This window comes from Oryx dammah, unplaced genomic scaffold, assembly GCF_014754425.2.
Source record: "Oryx dammah isolate SB20612 unplaced genomic scaffold, SCBI_Odam_1.1 HiC_scaffold_18, whole genome shotgun sequence".
Taxonomy (NCBI): Eukaryota; Metazoa; Chordata; class Mammalia; order Artiodactyla; family Bovidae; genus Oryx; species Oryx dammah.
The window spans coordinates 94,229,643-94,249,927 of record NW_024070202.1 but is presented as its reverse complement, the minus strand read 5'-3'; the positions used below and the strand labels follow the sequence as shown (position 1 = coordinate 94,249,927).

The 20,285-nt window shown below is 38.8% G+C and overlaps 2 protein-coding genes across 4 annotated transcripts in view; one reads left to right on the top strand and one right to left on the bottom strand.

Annotated features, from left to right (window-relative positions):
- Positions 1–247: 247 nt before the first annotated feature.
- SSMEM1 (serine rich single-pass membrane protein 1) lies at positions 248–7,520 on the bottom strand. Its single transcript, XM_040259633.1, has 3 exons — positions 7,338–7,520; positions 3,000–3,054; positions 248–735 (listed from the first exon to the last, which is right to left on the bottom strand). Exons 1-3 carry the CDS (start codon positions 7,518–7,520, stop codon positions 248–250), a joined length of 726 nt encoding a protein of 241 aa, XP_040115567.1.
- A 2,524-nt stretch (positions 7,521–10,044) lies between these two features.
- TMEM209 (transmembrane protein 209) overlaps positions 10,045–20,285 on the top strand; it is a 28,203-nt gene continuing 17,962 nt past the window's right edge. Inside the window, exons 1-7 of one of the 3 annotated variants that reach the window (XM_040259630.1) lie at positions 10,069–10,119; positions 10,709–10,768; positions 11,089–11,225; positions 11,367–11,425; positions 12,257–12,388; positions 13,045–13,283; positions 14,342–14,543. In XM_040259630.1, coding sequence (XP_040115564.1) covers positions 11,089–11,225; positions 11,367–11,425; positions 12,257–12,388; positions 13,045–13,283; positions 14,342–14,543 — 769 coding nt within the window. In that variant the 5' untranslated portion in view covers positions 10,069–10,119; positions 10,709–10,768. The other 2 variants (XM_040259631.1, XM_040259632.1) reach the window with 2 other exon arrangements.

Below are 20,285 nucleotides of genomic sequence, written 5' to 3'. Positions count from 1 at the left end.
TCTTTTGCATAAAAAAAATCATAGTGGATACAGATCCCTGATGCTTCAGTGGTGCCATAAATAAATTCACTGGCCTGTTTTTGGACAAAGAATTATCTGAAATTTTACCTCTTGGGTTCCAAGAATGTTTGTATTGTTAGTAGAGAGACTTTATTGTAAAAGCCTCCTCATCTAGACCTCTGGTGATTTTTCATGTTTTATTCATCTCTTTCATTTGGCTTCAAGTGAGGTAAGGACTTGATAAAATTCAAAATTTACTGAATTTTGTCTTAATATCAGGTCCAGAATTTTCATCTCCCTTCATTGAGCTTGTTACTGAAGCATTTTGAAGGAAATGGCGAGTTAGCCATTCATTGGTTCTCATGGCTTTGCAGTGGAGGCAGGGCCTTTCCCTGATTTGGTAACCTCCTATATTCCTTTGCCTCTGAGTTGTTTTTCTCTTCTTAACACTGGCTGGTGATGGGTGGTGTTCACTTTCACTCTCCTTCCATGAGGAGGCTCCGGAGTTAGATTCTTCACTGTCACACTCAGTAGTATCACTGTCATGTTGGGTCCGATTCACTTGATTGAATTCAGAATAGCGCCTCGCTCGTCTTTGTTCAAGACAGGCATTGACCAAAGCCACTTCTGAGTCAGTTACAGGGGTAAGTTGGCTCTGCTTTGGTTTTTTCATCATTTGCAAAGAATCCCAGGCACCCTCTTTGCCTCGTCGCTTATTGGAAATATCTTTGCTTTCTAAAAACAATGAAAGAAATCAACAAGTTAGGCACATTTTTGGTTACTATAACCTCATCTTACCTAAAAAGGAAGCCTATGGTGTGGCTTACTCTTTGCTGCCATTTGCCAAGCCACAACTTTTCCCCACTCATTTGCAAGTGTTGGCAGCTGACTTCACTTTCCAGTGCCATACCCAAACTCCGAAAAACCAAAAGGATCAAATAGATGCTTGACATATTACCTTTGAAGTTTCATGGACCCTTGAAATAATATCAACGGAAAGGTCTCCAAACTTTTCTGAGGAGGACTCTTTTAACTTTTGCCTTGATGTTTTTTTTTTAAATATTTATTTTTATGTACTTATTTGGCTGCACAGGGTCTTAGTTGTGGCGGGTGGGATCTAGTTCCCCAACCAGGGATCAAACCGAGGACCCCAGCATTGAAAGATCAGAGTCCTAGCCACTGGACCACCAGGCAAGTCCCTGCCTCGATGTTTTAAAGATTCAAGTGTGTATATGAATGTGATTTGGGTAGCAGAAAATGAAAAAGGATTTTCTCTGTATACACTGGTGTACTGGACTTGGCTCATACCAGCCAGCTCACACGAAATGATAAACTTTCCAGAACTTTGCAAGACGGCTGTTAAATGTAGCCATGAGTAAAAATTAAATTATACATGCTTACCACTAAATCAGTTTGCTACAAATAAATATAATAAGTACTCAAAACTCATCACTTCCTTAATTATTTTACTACATTTCATTATGAGGCTTGCTCTTGAAGCTACTATTTATGTCTGTTCTTTCTAGATATTGAAAATACTATGCAATGATGTGCTGGTATACATCTCTTCCTAACTCCCATGTTCAGTGACATTACGCTGATAACCTGAAAGTAGTGTTGATGGGATAAAAATCAACAAGCACTAAGAATCAGGTCTTCATTTACGTAGATTTGTCTAGACAGGCTTCCCAGGTGGCACTAGTGGTAAAGAACTGCCTACCAAAGCAGGTGATATCAGAGACCTAGGTTCAATCCCTGGGTTGGGAAGATCCCCTGGAGGAGGAAATGGCAACCCACTCTGGTATTCTTGCCTGGAGAATCCAATGGATAGAGGAGCCTGGCAGGCTACAGTCTATGGGGTCACAAAAGAGTCGGACATGACTGAAACAACTTGGCACACAACCCAGAGTAGTGGAGAACATGTTACTGATGCAGAGAACATTTAAAGGTATCATGCCTACAGCTGCTATAATGTGAACAGCACCCAAAAATGAGGAAATATTCTTCCAGAGTATTCTAAAACTATTATCCAGCTCAGCAAAGAAGTCACTCACATCATTAACAACCAAGTTAAGTTCCAACATACCTCTTTTTGTTTCTTTTGTCCTATTCCTTAACTTAAAGGAAAGTAACAGTCATATTGGAACTAAACCCACTTATCTATTGTAACTATAGGTTGGCTAAGGCTGAAAGTGGCCAAAATCAAAGAAGTACTTTGTGAGAATCTGTGGACTATATGGAATTTACCATAAAGTATATTATATATTTTATTATTTGTAAATTATCTGATATACATACTTTATACTAGTAAAATTTTAAATGATATATACCACACACATTTTTGGAGAGCCATTTGTTAAAGACTTATCACCACACCATTGCTTGTGCGTGCTTAGTCACTCCAGTCATGTCTGACTCTCTTTGACCCCACAGACTGTGGCCTGCCAGGCTCCTCTGTCCTTGGGATTCTCCAGGCAAGAACACTGGAGTGGGTTGCCATTTCCTTCTCCAGTGAGAAAGTATGAAGTGAGTGAAGTGAAGTCATTCAGTCGTGCCTGACTCTTTGCAACCCCATGGACTGTAGCCTACCAGGCTCCTCTGTCCATGAGATTTTCCAGGCAAGAGTACTGGAGTGGGTTGCCATTTCCTTCTCCACCATTGCTTATAAGTTATTTAAAAAGATGTCATGTATAGCTCATAGTCTTGCAGAAACACTAGCAATAATTATGTGTGAAAGGCAAGCTGTGTGATGGGAGAATGCTGAGAAATGAAAAGACAGCTTGAGCTCTACCTACCAGTAATGTATAGCCTCTAGCAGCTCTGCTGAAGTAGCTAAGCTGTCCTTCTGCACCAAAGCAAAGTGCTCATTCATGGGCCACCGGAGGTCTGGGGAGGCTCTATAATGCTCTTGACTGTTTATCTCTGTTGTCTGCTTTCCACACCCAACACATATTTTTTTTTTCGTCATAGTCCAATATCAAATAATTACTGGCTCTTACCTTTACTTGGTGAAGTACTTGTCCCATTGTCTTCATCCTTTTTCTTCTCAGACATCTATTTCAGAAATACAGATTAGTAATAGTGATCTCAGTTCATTGTTTTTCACTCATATTTACTTTGACAGTGTCTAATTTTAAGCAGTCAGTGCGGTCCAATAAATACTTATTGAGTTCCTATTATAGTGATCCTACTTCTGCAGCCCATTAAGAACACCATGCTTTGACAGCAGGATCTACCAAAATGTTTTGAACAGCAAAATGGAAAAAAGATTGAGAGAGAATAAGACCAATGACAACCTATAAGTTATAAAGTTTTCCTGAACTCACTGACATTATAGAGAAATACTGTTTAAATGTCATTTAAAAATGACTCAGACAGTAAAGAATCTGCCTTCAAGGTGGGAGACTTGGGTTCAGTCCCTGGGTTGGGAAGATCTCCTGGAGAAGGGAATGGCTCTCCACTCCAGTATTCTCATCTAGAGAATTCCATGGACAGAGGAGACTGGAAGGCTACAGTCTATGGGGTTGCAAACAGTCAGACATGACTGAGCAACTAACTCAAAACACAATCTTAAAAAAATGATAGTACGAGGATTAGTTTTAAATTACTTTTTAAAGGACATTTTATCAGGTCACATTATGATAATTCTTTAAGATCTTTATATGAATTTATAGGCTTACTATCTCCTAAATCCTTCATAAACATTCCTCCAAAATGCAAGCATAATATATTACTTGTGAACATGGCAACCAGAAGAAATTGATTTCTTTGAATAATTCCAATTTCAAATATTCTGCCCCAATACTCCATAAATATATTTGTCCCATTTTTCAGATCAATATTCCACTTTTTGATGCTAAAAATTGTTTTGCCAAAAAATACCACATACAAAGCAACTCTTTCAGAATATATCAAGTACTTTAGAAATACTCATAACACTTTTGGCACATAATAATTCTAGGAATCTATCACTGAGAAATAAACTCCAAAAGAAAGTTTTGTGTACAGACATATTCTCCCAATGTAATTAGGATAATATAAATACAAAATTCAAAAGTAGAAATAGTTAAATTATGATATAATCATATCATATATAGTTATAAAAATTATTATAATAAGGCTATGTCATAACATGAGGAAATAAATGTTGTAATATTAATTTAAAATCAAGATGCAAATTTGTATATGCAGTATGATCACAACTTAGCTAAAAAGATGAAAAGAAGAAATACTAAGGAATGAACACAAGAGTTAGCAATAGTGGCTTTGAGAGTTGAAACTGATTTTTTTTTTCCATCTAATCCTTCTAACTGTCTACAATTAAGGGAAAAATGAATTTATGTAGAAAGCCAAACTACCTTTGGATTGAAAAGTACCATACTTGGGTATTTATAACTGTAGTCTGAGATCTTTGGCCCATTCTTTTCTTAATACTCCATCTTCAAAACTTTCTCTAATGAGGTACCTCTTTGTTTTTTGAGTTACTGAAATAATTTTCTGAGAATTTTGAGAGGAATCCTCTTTAAGGATATCTTTTGAAGAATGTTTTTGGGTGGGCTTATTTTAAATGTAAAATGTTTAGAGATGATTATAAAGATATTAGAAGTTTATGAACTTTAAAAAGGTTTATATTCTTTTCATGGAAAGCTTCCATATTTGAGTTGATGTCAAATCAAAATACAATCACAAAATCAAAAGAAAGATTTTACATCAGGCTAAGTGGAATCATATGAACTATGGTTACCAAAAGTATTTTATTAAGTGTCTCTGGGTGTGACTCAGTTGAGTGAAAATAGCAGAAGTGCCTGCCCCAAAGGGGAGGGTAGGACGGTGGGGAGTTCTGGGCTATGGCTCTGCCTTTCCGCCACTGGGATTTTACCAAGCCACTTAACCCCTTCTAAGCTCCACTTCCACATATGCAAAAAGAGGAGCTTGGACTGGGACTGGTACTGTTTGGAAAAATACCAGCACTGTCTGAATAAACACTAAACATATAAACTAAATATAGCATATATAGTCTATGAAAGCAAAAGGGTAAATGTGTCTTGCTGCTGCTAAGTCGCTTCAGTCGTGTCCGACTCTGTACAACCCCATAGATGGCAGCCCACCAGGCTCCCTCATCCCTGTGTCTTAAAAAGTGGCAAATCCAGAGGAGATCAGTGTGCTTTATGCTGGAGGATAATTGTCACCACATTTCCATCATGATTTTACCATTACTTCAAGGTTTGTAAATAAAGGTTCATAATTTAGCAGAGAAAATTAAGTTCAAAGTGAAGGAAAAATTTCATCCTTTTTGACTAGCTTGCATGTGGTTCTCAGATTTCAAATCTGGGACCCTTTAAAAGAAGCAGTTGAATGGATTATAGCTGCCATAAGGGTATAAAGAGAAAGACAAAACCTCTAAGATAATTAAGGTTTTAATCAGCACTTCAGTTCAGTTCAATCGCTCAATCATATCCGACTCTTTTCGACCCCATGGACTTTAATCAGCACTGAATAGATATAATTCAACATTTCAACTATGCCATGAAACAAACAAATGATATGGCAGGAAACCTGGGTCTATCCTGTCATAACCACTCATGACATTGGACAAGTCACTTAATCTCTTTGGGCTTTATCAATGGAAAAAAACAACAACAACAAACAAACAAAGGAAGGATACTGATATCTTCCTTGCCTACAAAGAGGAGGCTGGACCATATGCTCATCTGAGGTCCTTGAAGCTCACTGCTCTATGACTCCGAAAAGCTGGTGCAAGGATGGGAGCAGAGAAATAGCTTAGACCTCTCAAATGGTCTTCATGATGAAATTGTCAAGAGTCATTTTCAATTTTTTATTAATTTTCTAAAGTAGCTTTTCTTGCCAGTCTAGACAAATTCAATGTACTCAGCTAGGGAGTCTAAGACCTGTATAAGTTATCAGTATTCTGAATATTCTTTTGGCAAAATATCTACCTTAAGCATATAGACTGTAGACAAAACTTTTTACAGGGAGGAGGTGGAGAATAGTCTTTGATTATTATAATGGAATCTAGCTGGCACAGACAAAATATGCCTCCTCCTCTCCATCCATCTAGAGCTGATACAGCACTCAGTCTAGCTGACCATTGCCAGACCAGTGCTCTGGCTGTAAGGCTAAATGGTAGTGGGTTTATTAATCATCAGCCTGGTAATAATAGCCAGCAAGGATTCCATATCAGTGACTTATAAGACCTTGGTTACTCATAATATATGGCAGCATCAGAGCTCTGATTAAGTGGACTATCTCACTCCTTCTGTGTGTGTGTGAAAGTTGTTCAGTCACGTCCAGCTCTCTGTGACACCATGGACAATAGCCTGCCAGGCTCCTCTGTCCATGGAATTCTTCAGGTAAGAATACTGGAGCGGATGAAAGAAAGAAAGAAAGAAAGTATAAGTTACTCAGTTGTGTCTGACTCTTTGCAACCCCATGAACTGTAGCCTACCAGGCTCCTCCATCCATGGGGTTTTCCAGGCAAGAGTACTGGAGTGGGGTGCCATTTCCATCTCCAGGCAATCTTCCCAACCTGGGGATCAAAACCAGGTCTCCCACATTGTAGGAAGATTCATTACCATCTGAGCCACAGAGAAGGCCAAGATGGCATTTTCTTCTCCTAGTAGTGAAGAGGGGCGACTTTAGCTCTGTTTAGTTTAGTTCTAGATCTTATTCTGTGTGGATAATGTACTGCCTCATTCCCACAACATGTATCCTATAAATATGACAACTTTGGTATCTTTGATTAGAATTACATGGTAACAAAGGGAATTTGGAGGTCATTAACCAGTAGGGAAGTTTAATCCCAGCTTACTTAGCACGTGGAGAACTTAGCAACTGAGAACAATCTAAATGTCTCAAAATTGAAGATTTGCTATGGTGCAACCATAAGACAAAATTATTCAGTTATTAAGAGTGCTTCTTCTGTGTGAAAACAATTTGATCAAGTATTACAACATAATGTTAAGTTTATAAAAGCAAGATATGAAAATCTATACAACGTAATGCAAACCATCTAAGATAAAAAATAGAGATGAAGAGAGATTATACTATGATACAAAAAAAAAAAAAAGAACAAGAAGAACATACTCCAAAAATGTTAACAGTGGTTATCTCTAGGAAATAAGAATGAGTAGATAAATTTTCTTCATCCTTTTCTATATTTTTGGATCCTCTGGAATGATACTGCATTATTTTCAAAACTAGAAAACAAACTTGTAAAAACTAGTTTCACCACTGTAAAATTTATTTTATGGAAATTCCCTAGTATACAGTAAATCTATTTAAATATATATTATCTAAAATGAAAAATCATATCCTACCCAGACAGAAGCCCGAGAGAAGAACATCAGGACCAGTATAATGACAAAATACCAAAGCAGGAAGTTCCCTATTACCCCACAAGAGTCATCCTTCCGGCATTCATAATCTTGATTTGGAATGGTAAAACTTATAGGAATGGCGGGAGGATCCACCTCCCAAAATAAAGAAAAAAGATCTCCCATGATGACTTCTTGCTTTGAAAATAAAGCATGCTCATAGGGATGAAGATGACTGGGAAGTTCTTGAGGTGTATGACAACTTCCTTGGCAACCTATTATGACATATACACTTCAGTAATTGTGACAGGAACTGACAAACATTTCTTGGATTGCTAAATTTTTGGAAGATTTGTGTAAGTCACATCTATGAAAACTTAAGGTAATCCCCCATACCTCAATATGGTGCGTTCTGCCTTAATCTTTTTGTGTGTCTTGAAACTTGTATACATGGTATTTTCTTTACGTTAATCTAAGTCTCTTAAGTTTCTAGTTTCATTTTTCAGTCTCTGTGATGTATATCATACCATTGTAATTTAACATACATAGTTCTAATGTGTTGTAGACTGAACTTTGGTCCCCAAAAAGCCTATATTGAAACCTCAAGCCCCGATTTGACTATAATTGTAGATAGAGCCTTAAAAGAGGTAATTACGGTTAAATGAAGTCATAAGGACGGGGCCCTAGTCCAAAATGACTGGTGTTCTTATGAGAAAAGGAAGAGACATTAAGAATGTGCAAGCACAGGGGAAAAAAAAGAAAAGGCTATGTGAGGACACAGAAGAGGGCCATCTGCAAGCCAAAGGACATAGGCTCAGGAGAAATCAATCCTGCTAGCACCTTGGTCTTAGATTTCCAATCTCTACAACTGTGAAAAAAATTAATTCCTATTGTTTAAGCTATGCAGTCTGTGGTATTTTCCTATGGCAACCCTGGAAAACGAATACATAATGCCAACAATGTATCTAAATTAGGTAGTAGTAGTGTTCCTTTCTGGAGAAGGCAGTGGCACCCCACTCCAGTACTCTTGCCTGGAAAATCCCATGGAGGGAGGAGCCTGGAAGGCTTCTGTCCATGGGGTCACTGAGGGTGGGACACGACTGAGCTACTTCACTTTCACTTTTCACTTTCATGCATTGGAGAAGGAAATGGCACCCCACTCCAGTGTTCTTGCCTGGAGAATCCCAGGGACAGGGGAGCCTGTTGGGCTGCTGTCTATGGGGTCGCACAGAGTCAGACACAACTGAAGTGACTTAGCAGCAGTGTTCCTTTCTAAGCCTTGAATAAATGCACAGTAATTCACAGATTACATTAAGAGGGAAAACATAGATGTGTCTGTTGTGAGTTACATAAAACAAGTACAGTTTCTTTCAGACATGTGTTGGGGAGTAAACTGGTATTCCAATTTTGTGTGTGTGTTAGTTTTTCAGTCGTGTCCGACTCTTCTTCGAGATCCCATGGACTATAGCCCACCAAGCTCCTCTGTCCATGGGATTCTCTGGGCAAGAATACTGGAGTGGGTTGCCATTTCCTTCTCCATTCTAATTTTGAACATTTGAACAATTTTCAAGTTAGTTCATCCCTAAATCTAAAACTAGAGCAAACCACGGTTGCTGCTAAGGCAATCTAAAAATTATAAAAACTCCACTTAAAAAAAATCGGTTAGATCTTTAAGAGCATAGCATACCTGCAGATTTTCATTAACATGCAATACCACAAGAAAACTTCATTTTCTTCTGTTGGACCTTAGAAGCATTTTAGGAAAATTTCTGGCCATTGAGACGTGCTGTGACAATCCACTAGCTTATCAGGACACAGTGTGATGTTTTTATTAGAGGCACGCTTCTCTGCATCCCCACAAGCAAGTCTCCAGACCTTGTGCATTCTGGACCTTGACTGTTTCAGGCCCGCGCCCGCTCCTCCAGGAAGCTCTGGCTGGGCCCGCCACGCTTCCCTGGGGCTCACTGAACTCCACCTCACCTACCTTTCTAGTGCACCTTCCCGCCTCCCCATTCCGCCCCAATCCCCTTTCTGAGCTACTCCAGGCAGAAACCAGGGAAAGTTTTACTTTCACACATCATCCCGCGTGCGGTTCAGCGGCACATTGTATTTGTTAAATAAAAGCAAACTGAACTCCCTGATGAACCTTTTCCTCAGGATTAGAAGTTCTTCCAAAGAATATGCATGAAAAGTAAAGACTGTTTCTTTTTAAAACCTCAAAACCACTAACAACTTTAACAAAACACAATTTGGTTTTTCTTGTTACTACTGCAGCCTCATTACGCGGATATTTAAAATTTTACATGGGGTCAGGACACATAATTTTTTTTTAACACAGAGGTGTGAAAAATACTTTCTCATTGCTGACGGTGTCTGGACACATTACCAAGTACTCTGTATCCTAAAATTACCCACATTGCTTAATAAAATCTGCTCAAAAATATGAGTCCATAAACGCCCAAAGGAAGCTAAAATGATATTAATACATAGAAAATCAGCTTGTTATAGTTATTACTTTTTACTGTGGGTTCAGAACCTGGACTGAATTTTTGCTGCTCAGCTTTCTCCCCGCACCAGAGTGGGAGCCACAGATCCGGAGGCTGTTTCCCTGGTAACGCTCCTAGCCTCCTTTCTCCCGCCCCTCCTCCTCTTCCCGCGAGAAGAGACAGTCCCGTCCTTCCGGTAACTGTAGACGCACGAGCGGGTCAATTTCGCTGTCGCTCTTGGTTTCGCGCATGTGCAGTGGAGAGTGGCGCGAACCCGCCGCTTCCGGCCGAAGAACACGGTGCGTCTTCGGGGTCATCTTTGTGCTTCCTGGAATAGGAGTCCGCGCGGGCCGTAAGAGTTTCGCGCCTGCGGACCTGGGGAGGGTTCAGCCAAAGGGGAATGTGGCCAGACCACCCACTGCCCGTAGTGGAAGGGAGGAAAGAAGCCATAGGAGTTCCTAAAGTTTGTACTGGGACAGCCAAGGAGGGAAGCTTTCTGCACTGGGGAATATTGACTCCTGGTCAGGATGGCAGGAAGGGTACTGGTCTGTACTTAATGGGATATGACTCCCTAGAGCAGGAACAGGCCTTAACACTTGTCTGCAAAAGATTGGCCCTAGCGAAACAGGAAGTATACATCCCAGTGTGGACCAAAACTGCTCACTGTCCCCACTCACCTTTACTCCCTTCACAATGCGAGTACTAGCCCTTCTAAAACTTAAATCCTTATACTTTTATTAGCAACACAAAACGGAGATGGCCTGGGTGCAGAGTTGGTAAAAATCGTAGGCAGTTAATGATTTCTGCACAAGCATGTAGCAGGAGAGTAATGACATATTTTATTTGGAATATTTTCTCACCAAACTTGGTATTTTGGATTTCCTATAGCTCTTGGCCTTGTCCTTGTTACACATTCCAAAAATACAACACTAACCCTTGAATTGCAAAGTAAGACGATTTTCTTTATTGGAAATGTTATTCTCTGAAGGGACCACCCAGTTCTCTATTGATTACACTGTGATGAAGTGTAATGAAGCTGTCATTTAGGGTTCGTTTTTCATATTAAAGGGTATTAATTAATATTAAAGAGTATTAACTAACATTAAAGGGTAAAAACAACTTGGAAAAACATTTGAAAGATGAGGAAAAAGTATGCAATTTTAAGTTACCCACTGGGCCACTGAACAGCAATAATAGACACAAGTTTGATTTCTTACATGGAGCAGAGTTCCTTTTGATTAATTCCTAAGCTTTTTGATTTTGAACAGATGCAAGGGGAGCCAAACCCAAGTGCTTCCCTTATTGACAGAACCATCAAGATGAGAAGAGAAACAGAAGCTAGGAAAGTGGTTTTAGCCTGGGGACTCCTAAATGTGTCTATGGCTGGAATGATATATACTGAAATGTAAGTTAATTAGCCAAAAAAAATGGGAAAAAAGTAAAAATTGAAGAGGCCAACAGTTGGTTCCACAGGTTTTGTGTTCTGATTTTTGGGGTGTGTGTATCTGTGTCTTAATATTAAAAAGCCTTTCTGATTTTTTTTCAGGACTGGAAAATTGATTAGTTCTTATTATAATGTGACATATTGGCCCCTCTGGTATATAGGTAAGTAATTTTTACTGTGATTTAGAGTTACTCCCAATGAAAAATTGCACTCAAGTTGAATTCAACTTAGTATTCATTCCTTCATTCAACACACATTTGAATGCCTGCTATGTTCCCAAAACTGGGAATACACCAGGCAGGGAACAAGGTCTGTACCCTCATGGGAGGAATACTCTAGTAGAAGAGACAGTCAAGTTAATAAACAGTACAATTTCAGGTAATCATGAGTTCTGTGAAGAAAAATAAACTTTGGAGCTGGTAAGATTTGTGTTTGTTATTCTCCCTGAATTGCCTTCCTTCCTTCTCTACGTTTTCACCTTTCAAGACCAACCAGATTTTTTTCCCGTTGATACCTTCCTCAGTTTCCTCATTCCTTCCTCTCTCTGTTCTTCAGTAGTCCTTAGGTATAAAGAATCTCTGTGGCCATTAAAATAAATTCCAAGTCTAATAGATACATTAAAGTCTGTGATAGGGAAGTGATGGGGCAAGTGGAAGAGCGAGAGTTTTGGAATCTGTATACCTGAGTTAGAATCATGGCTTCGGTAACTAGCTGTGTGCTGTTGCAAAAGTCACCTGACTTCTTTACAACTGTTGGCAGAATTTTAAAATAAAGGTGAAAATGTTTATTGTAAAAGGATTAATGATAATATTTTGAAACTCACTGGTAAATGCCCTACACATAATAGACATTCATTAAATGTTAACTGTTAATGAGAAATAAGAATATAGTTTTTAATTTTTTTGTTGTTAATTTGCTAAAGTATGCATGGTTTTGTTTCCCCCATTTAAATGTTCCAGTCCCCTTTTAAAAAATAAATTGTTCTCTTCCAGAGCTTGCCCTTGCATCTCTCTTCAGTCTAAACGCCTTATTTGATTTTTGGAGGTATTTCAAATACACTGTGGCACCAACAAGTCTGGTGGTTAGCCCTGGACAGCAAACACTTTTAGGGTTGAAAACAGCTGGTAAGTGTTTTATACCTTTTGCAAAGGTGAGGGGAAAGTTTGGCAGTAAATCTCTCAATTTAATTTTCTCATAAACTCAGCTAGAAGGGATTTCTAATGCCATCTGATTCAACTCTGTTAAACAGTTTTACAATAAAATGTCTTAAGATCAATGATTATATTCCTCTTTATATAAATTAAATAACATTCATAACCTCATGGAAGTTTGTTCCATTGTTTAATTACAGTTAAAATTAAATGACTAATTTTTGCTGCATTAAAGCCAGTTTCTTATTTTTAACTTGATGGAAAATGGTACACAACCATTTGTGATATTTTGGTAATACTACTTTATGTAATTTAACAACCAAGTCACACTTACTTGCCGTTTCCCTGACCAAAAAAAGATTCAGTTCATTGCATTTGTTTTCATAGAAACTTTATTTACTGTATGTGTGCTCAGTTGCTCAGTCATGATGGATTCTTTCCAACTCTTTGAAACTCACTGGTAAAATTTTTGATCTATGGACTGTGGCACTCGGGGCTCCTCTGGGGAGTGGGTTGCCATTTCCTCCTCCAGGGGATCTTCCTAACCCAGGGGTCGAACTCTCGTCTCTTGTGTCTCCTGCCTTGGCAGGCGGTATACTTACACACAATTATTTGTTTGTTCCTTCTAGTTGTACAGACTACTCCTCCACGTGATCTGGCAGCAGCCCAAATCCCTCCCTCTCCACCTTCTTCAATTCAGGGTCAGAGCGTGTTAAGTTATAGCCCATCTCGCTCACCCAGTGCCAGCCCCAAGTTCACCACCAGCTGTATAACTGGATATAGCCCTCAGCTGCAGGGTCTGTCGTCAGGTGGCAGTGGCTCTTACAGCCCCGGAGTGACCTACTCACCCATCAGTGGTTATAACAAGGTAGGACTCTTATCTCCTACTATTTTACTTACTGTTTCTCTTACTACTACTATTTTGATGACTGTTTTAGAAGTGGGAGGTTTGAATTGAAAATCTCCTAGTGAGTCAAAACTCCTTTTTTTTTAATCGATGAAGAAACCCAGAACCAGTAGGTAATTGACTTGCCCAAATTTGCCTATTTAAGAGCCAAGAATAGGGCTTCCCTGGTGGCTCAGTGGTGAAGAATCTGCCAGCCAGTACAGGAGACATGGGTTTGATCCCTAGTCTGGGAAGATTGCCATGAGACAACTAAACCTTGCACTGCAGTTACTGAGCCTGCCCTCCAGAACCTGGGGGCACAGCTACTGTGCCCATCTGCAGCCACTGCTTAATAAGAGAAGCAACTGCAATGGGAAGGCCACACAGGAGAGAAGCCCCCACTCTCCACAGCTAGAGAAAAACCTGCTCGCACAGCAGTGAAGATCCAGCACAGCCAAAAATTTAAGAGAGAGTCAAGAATAGAACCCAGTTAGAAGTTCTTTATATCACATCTTAAAAGAATCCTCAAAAAAAAAAAAAGATTTAGCTTTTGCAAAAGACGATGTACTGAGGGTCACCATCTAGGATTTTTTTGCAGACTATTTATTTATTTATTTGTTTAATTTTATTTTGGGGTATACAGCATGGCATTTGGGGTGATGGTTCCCTAATATCTCTTGTTAAATGAGGAGTGTCTGGCAATGAAAACAAGACCGGTGTGCAAGTCTTTGTATGGATATAAATTTTCAGCTTTTTTGGGTAAACGCGAGGGAGCAGGATGTTTGCTATTGTATGGTTTAGTTTGTACGAAAGTGCCAAACTGTTTTGCAGTTCTACTGTTTTGCAGACCTACTGTTTTGCATTCTTACCAGCAATGAATCCAAGTTCGTGTTACTCTATATCCTTGCCACCGTTTGATGTTGTCAGTGCTCTGGATTTTGACCATTCTAGTTGGTGTGTTACTTTTTGAAAGTTCAAAAACTAAAACAAAGAAATACCAATTAAAGAGAAATAAAATCAAGTTCTTTTACTTTGTACAGCTGGCAAGCTATAGTCCCTCTCCTTCTTCTCCGTATCCTACCACTGTTGGTCCAGTGGAGAGCAGTGGATTGAGATCTCGCTACCGTTCCTCACCCACCGTCTACAACTCCCCTACTGACAAAGAAGACTACATGACCGACCTGCGAACCTTGGATACTTTCCTTAGAAGTGAAGAAGAAAAACAGCATAGAGTTAAGCTGGGTATGTATATATTTTACTAATATACATATTTGGGGTGTTGTGCTGTTGTTCATCTATTATTTTTCTTACTTTGCTCCCATGCATGTTTTAAGTCTTTTTACTAATACACCTTGTGTAGCTTAGCAGAGGAACTTATTTTGTTTTTGTATTTTGTGCTGTTAGAATCAAGTTCACCAAAATTTAAGACGTAAAATAGAACTGAGCTAACAGAAATCTTAAACCTTTCATTTACGATTAAAAGCTTTTTCGTATAACGTAATTTATAATTCGTTTAAAAGTTGAGGTTATAAAATGTTTTTGAAGTGGTGTGTGGCAGGGCCTGGTGAAGTGAGGGTTGTCTCTTTGGGGTAGTTCTTGCGAAGGTCGGTGTAGCAGGGAGAATGGAGGGAGCATGGATTTACACCAGACATGCTGCTGTTCTTCAGAACATTTTTTAACTTGTCTCTCGTTTACCTTGGGAAACAATGTTAGCAAATCTTAATCTCTTTGGGGTGGATTTGATTATTACAAAGTCAATTATTTGAAACCAAATTAGGTTATCGAGCCGAGTAATGATTTTTCCCCCTCAGGAACTTTCACAGAAAGCGCCTTCGGTGCTAAAGCACGGCCACAATGAGGAAGCCAGTTATTGGACCATGGCTCTTTGTGTCACTCGAAGTCTCTCTATTGATTTTTAATTTAATTTTGCCTGAAAGTGCCACAGATGTCAAAGAAACAAATCAATATTACCTTGTTATTTGTCGATACATGCTTTTTCTTCATTTTAAATTTGGAAATATTTCAAGGAAACCGAAAATTATAGAGTAAAATACAAAGAACCCTGTGTACCCTCTACATTGCCTTTGTCACAGCCAGATGTTTTCTGGCTTCCATTTTTATTTCTTCTTTGACCTATACAAGTTATTTAGAAATACTGTTTGGAAGTATGATTGGTGATTGGTGTTGCTTTGAATTTCCAAATATGGGAAATGAAAGGCTTCGTTATCTTTTTTTTCCCTCTCCTAAGTTAATTGTACGGTGACTAGAGATTTTGGTCTGTACCCTATTAATTTTTTCATAGTTTTTGAAACTTGTACCTAGGCCTGCTATTTATGACCACTTTTTGTGCGTGGATCTCAGTGTGTTGAAAAGAATGCATAGTCTATAAATATTGGGCTTCATGTTTGTTCATTGAGTCAAGCTTCATAATGGTATTCTTAAATTCTTTATTAATTTTTATCTGCTTAATTTGTTACTAAGAAAGTGTGCTAAACGCACCCACTGATTGTTTCCCAATAAATGTCTCCCTGTAACTGTCAAATTTGCTAAATATTTTTGAGATTATGTTATGTGCATGTAAATTCAGAATATCCTTCTGGTCAGTTACTCCTTTTATCTTTATCTCTTAGGCCTTTTGCCTTTGAGTCTGTTGTGTCTGACATTAACAGCTATACTGATTTTCTTCTGGGTATTATTTGCCTGTGTATCTATGTCCATCTGTATACTTTTAAGCCTTCTGGGCCCATAGGTTTTAGGTAATTAAGTATTTTGTATGAATTAATCTGTATTAATATTTTGTGGAAAACTACTTCGAGACTATAAATATCCTTTTCTTATCCGATTTTCACTTAATAGCTTTAATACCCTGTTAAGATTATTTTCAGAGTTAATTATTACTGGTTGTCATGGTACTTCTCTAACTTTTTCCATTCCTTTTTTTATTTATCCCTTTGTTGTTTTCTATAAACTTTGTGTGTGCGGTTGAATTTACAGAGTTACCATTGTAAACATCTTAAGTGGATCATTTAGCATTGTGTACATTCAGTTGGTTGTGCAGCCACTTCTTAAATATCCGTATTTGTTAGTATTCTCCTGTAAGGCAGAACTTCTTTCCTCCAGTTAGGCTATTTATTTTGATGCTTAGATTGTCTCAGATTTGGCTAGTGTGATTGTCTAGCTTCTGTGTTCTTCTGGTATCATTCTTTGAATACTCCTCCCCCCTCCCCCGACCCTACCCCTAGCCCACCTCCCATAAGATATTCCAGGTTCTTCTTTCTCTAGTAACTAGCTTTGGAATTAGTCTGTTTTTCCAGGGGGTCATGTTTGCTTCTAGTGGAGAAAGATATCTCGTAATTAATGTCTGTGCCCTGGATATGCCATGGTTAATCTTAAGTCCACTGAGCAAGACAGTTAGGAAACAGATATGGACACACACTCACACACACACACTTGTGTATTTCTCCATCCATCCATGAAAGTGAAAGTGAAGTCGGTCAGCTGTGTCCAACTCCTTGCACCCCATACAGACTGTAGCCTACCAGGGTCCTCCGTCCATGGGATTTTCCAGGCAAGAATATTGGAGTGGGTTGCCATTTCCTTCTCCAGGAGATCTTCCCGACCCAGGGATCGAACCCAGCTCTCCCACATTGCAAGCAGACTCTTTACTGTCTAAGCCACCAGGGAATCCATCTATATCTATTAAAAACCATGAATTCCTATGATACCTCCAATTCCAGTCCAACTATACAGGGTTTGTCTTAGCCTCCTTCCTTTACATATTTATAACTCCTTTCTCCAATAATGAGAAAATGGACACTCACATATACTCTTTGTTGTTCAGTCGCTAAGTCGTGTCCGACTCTTTGTGACCCCATGGACTGCAGCATGCCAGACTCCTCTGTCTTTCACTATCTCCTAGAGCTTGCTCAAAGCCATGTCTGTTGAGTCAGTGATGCTATCTAACCATCTCATCCTCTGTCGTCACCTTCTCCTTTTGCCTTCTGTCTTTCCCAGCATCAGTCTTTTCCATTGAGATAATTCTTTGCATGAGGTGACCATGGTATTGAAGCCTTAGCTTCAGCATCAGTCCTTCCACTGAATATTCAGGGTTGATTTCCTTTAGGATTGACTGGTTTGATTTCCTTGCAGTCTAGGGGCCTCTCAGGAGTCCTCTCCAACACCACAGTTCAAAAGCATCTGTTCTTTAGCGCTCAGTTTGCTTTATCATTGAGCTCTCACATCCATACTTGACTACTGGAAAAACCACAGCTTTGACTTATACACACCTTTGTTGTCAAAGTGATGTCTCTGCCTTTTGATACACTGTCTGGGTTTGTCATAGCCTTCCTTGCAAGGAGCATCTTTTAATTTCATGGCTGCAGTCACCATCTGCAGTGATTTTGGAGCCCAAGAAAATAAAGTCTGTCACTGCTTCCACTTTTTCCACTTCTGTTTGCAATGAAGTGATGGAACCAGATGCCATGATCTTCACTTTTTGAATGTTGAGTTTTCAGCTAACATTTTCACTTTCCTCTTTCACCCTCAACAAGAGGCTCTGTAGTTCTCTTCATTTTCTGCCATTAGAGTGGTGTCATCAGCATTTATGAGGTTGTTGATATTTCTCCTGGCAATCTTGATTCCAGCTTGTGCTTCATCCAGCCCATCATTTCACATGATATACTCTCCATAGAAGTTAAATAAGCAGGGTGACAATATATAGCCTTGCCGGATTCCTTTTGCAGTTTGGAACCAATCTGTTGTTCCATATCTGGTTCTAAACTGTCGCTTCTTGACCTGTACACAGGTTTCTCAGAGGGTAGTTCACATACATCTCCTAAGAACAAGGACATTTTCCTTTCTGACTACCGTATGATTTTCATATTTAAGTTACTACTGTTCTTCACATTTACATTTCCTCCAGTGGACCCAATAATGACCTCGGTAGCGCTTTTCTTTTATTGATGGAGGATCTAGTCAGGGACCACGTATTTCATTTAATTGTCAGGCTTCTTTAGTCTTTTTTCATCTGGACCATTTATGAGTGTTTGTTCTCTTCTTTGTCTTTTATGACATTTACATTTTGAAGATACAAGGCCAGTTTTGTAGATTTGTATTTGTGTGATGGTTTTCTCATTGTTAGATTCATTATAAATATTTTTGGCAAGAATAAAACTTAGCTGATGGTATGTTCCTTTCAATGCATCACATCAGAGGATACATGATATCATTTGTCCCTCTATTGGCAAAGTTAAATTGGATCTCCTGGTCATAGTGATGGCACAGTTTGTTCACAGTAGCTTTTCCCTTCTGTAATTTATAAACAATCTATAGTATGATGCTTTTGAGACTTAGGACTATCCTGTTCCCTTAAGCAGTCTTTCACTCCAGCAGTTTTAGCATGCATTGATGACCCAGTGAGTTGTAGTAGTTGCAAAATGGAGACTTTCTAATATTTCCATTTCTTTAGTGTACGTTTAGTAGTTTGGCATTCTGCTATAAAGAAGAGCATTCTGTTTTACTCCTCACCCCACAATTTGTTTTATCCAGTTAGGACCGATGGTTCTGTCTTTTTAATTTAACCTTTAAACTGCTGTTTAACTCATTGAGTTTTTTAGTTTGTCTTTTATTTTTCCTGGTTTCAACATTTTATTTGCTTCTCTTTTATATATGCCTGATTTATTTTAGAGTATCTTGCTTTGTTGTTATATTTTCCATTCTTTTTCTTATCTCAGTCACTTTAAGCATACTTTAAAATTCCTGTCCAATAGCTCCATTATCTAAAGTTCTTGATTACATACTAACATTTTTTTTCTTGTTGATGCATTTGCTTGGAGATATGTTTCTTTGTGTTTTACGCATTTTTCATTTTTGGTAAGCTCATCTTTGCTAGAGTTTCATCTGTGCTTTTTCTGTCCTAGGCAGGCTGGATGGAAGCCTTTTGTTTCCTCCTAGCGGTTTCATATTTGCCTCTTTCTAGTGATTGAGGAATATCATTGATCCTGAATTAATTTAAGTAATTTCTGGGCTTGGAGGTTCCTGGACCTTACAGGGAATGTAAATGGGTGCTGTAAACCCACATGAAGGCGGATCTGTAATTTTTAAATCTCTGGGGATTTCTTTTTAAAAACAACCTAAGAGAGACAGGCTTCCTTGTTACCTCCTGGTGTCAGTGAACAGATGTTCTCTTCCTTATCCACTGAGAACGAAGCCCCTTGAGGTCCTCAGCTGTGTGCCAGGTGCAGGGACTAGAGGTAGGAAGGAGGTCTCAGTCTAGCCTGATACCTTATGCACATTTCCAGTTCCCAGGCACTGAAATCCACACTGATAGGTTTCCCAAAGCCTACAAAATTCTCCAGAGCAACCGCAGCATCACTTCACACACAGACCACTGGCCACTCTGATTTTCAATTCCCTCTTCATTTTTAGTGGCTATTCCCATTACATATCTGCAAGCTCCATTATTCATTTAAATTATATATTTTATTATTCTTATGACTTTGGGGTTGTCCAACTATGGATTTTGTGCTATTTTGGTGGTGATGGTCATTACAGAGAGGCCCTATTGTGTCACTTCTTGCTATATATTTTCCTTGTACTTTAGCTCATGTACAACAGATATAAAAATATATTTCTGTCATCTACAGACTTTTGCCATCTAAAGCCAGTCTTCTTTGAAATTTTCCTTAAGTTCAGGTTTGCCCTCAAAAAGCTTGATTACTATTTTTAAAGTTAACAGTCAAAATAATTAGTCAAAATAGGATAAACTGTTTGCTCTTATCATGACCCCATGTCTCTTCCTTATTTATTCTCTATTTATTCAGTCGTTGTACTTGTTTAAAACTTTTCTTGACATTAATTCATTCCTCTAAGTCAATGTTGCCAGAAGTTCTACTTGGAAATATCATACCAAGTGTGATGTTTCTTTATTATACATAGCTATATTTTTATGCCAGTATGGAGCATACTTTCACCAGTGCTACCAGC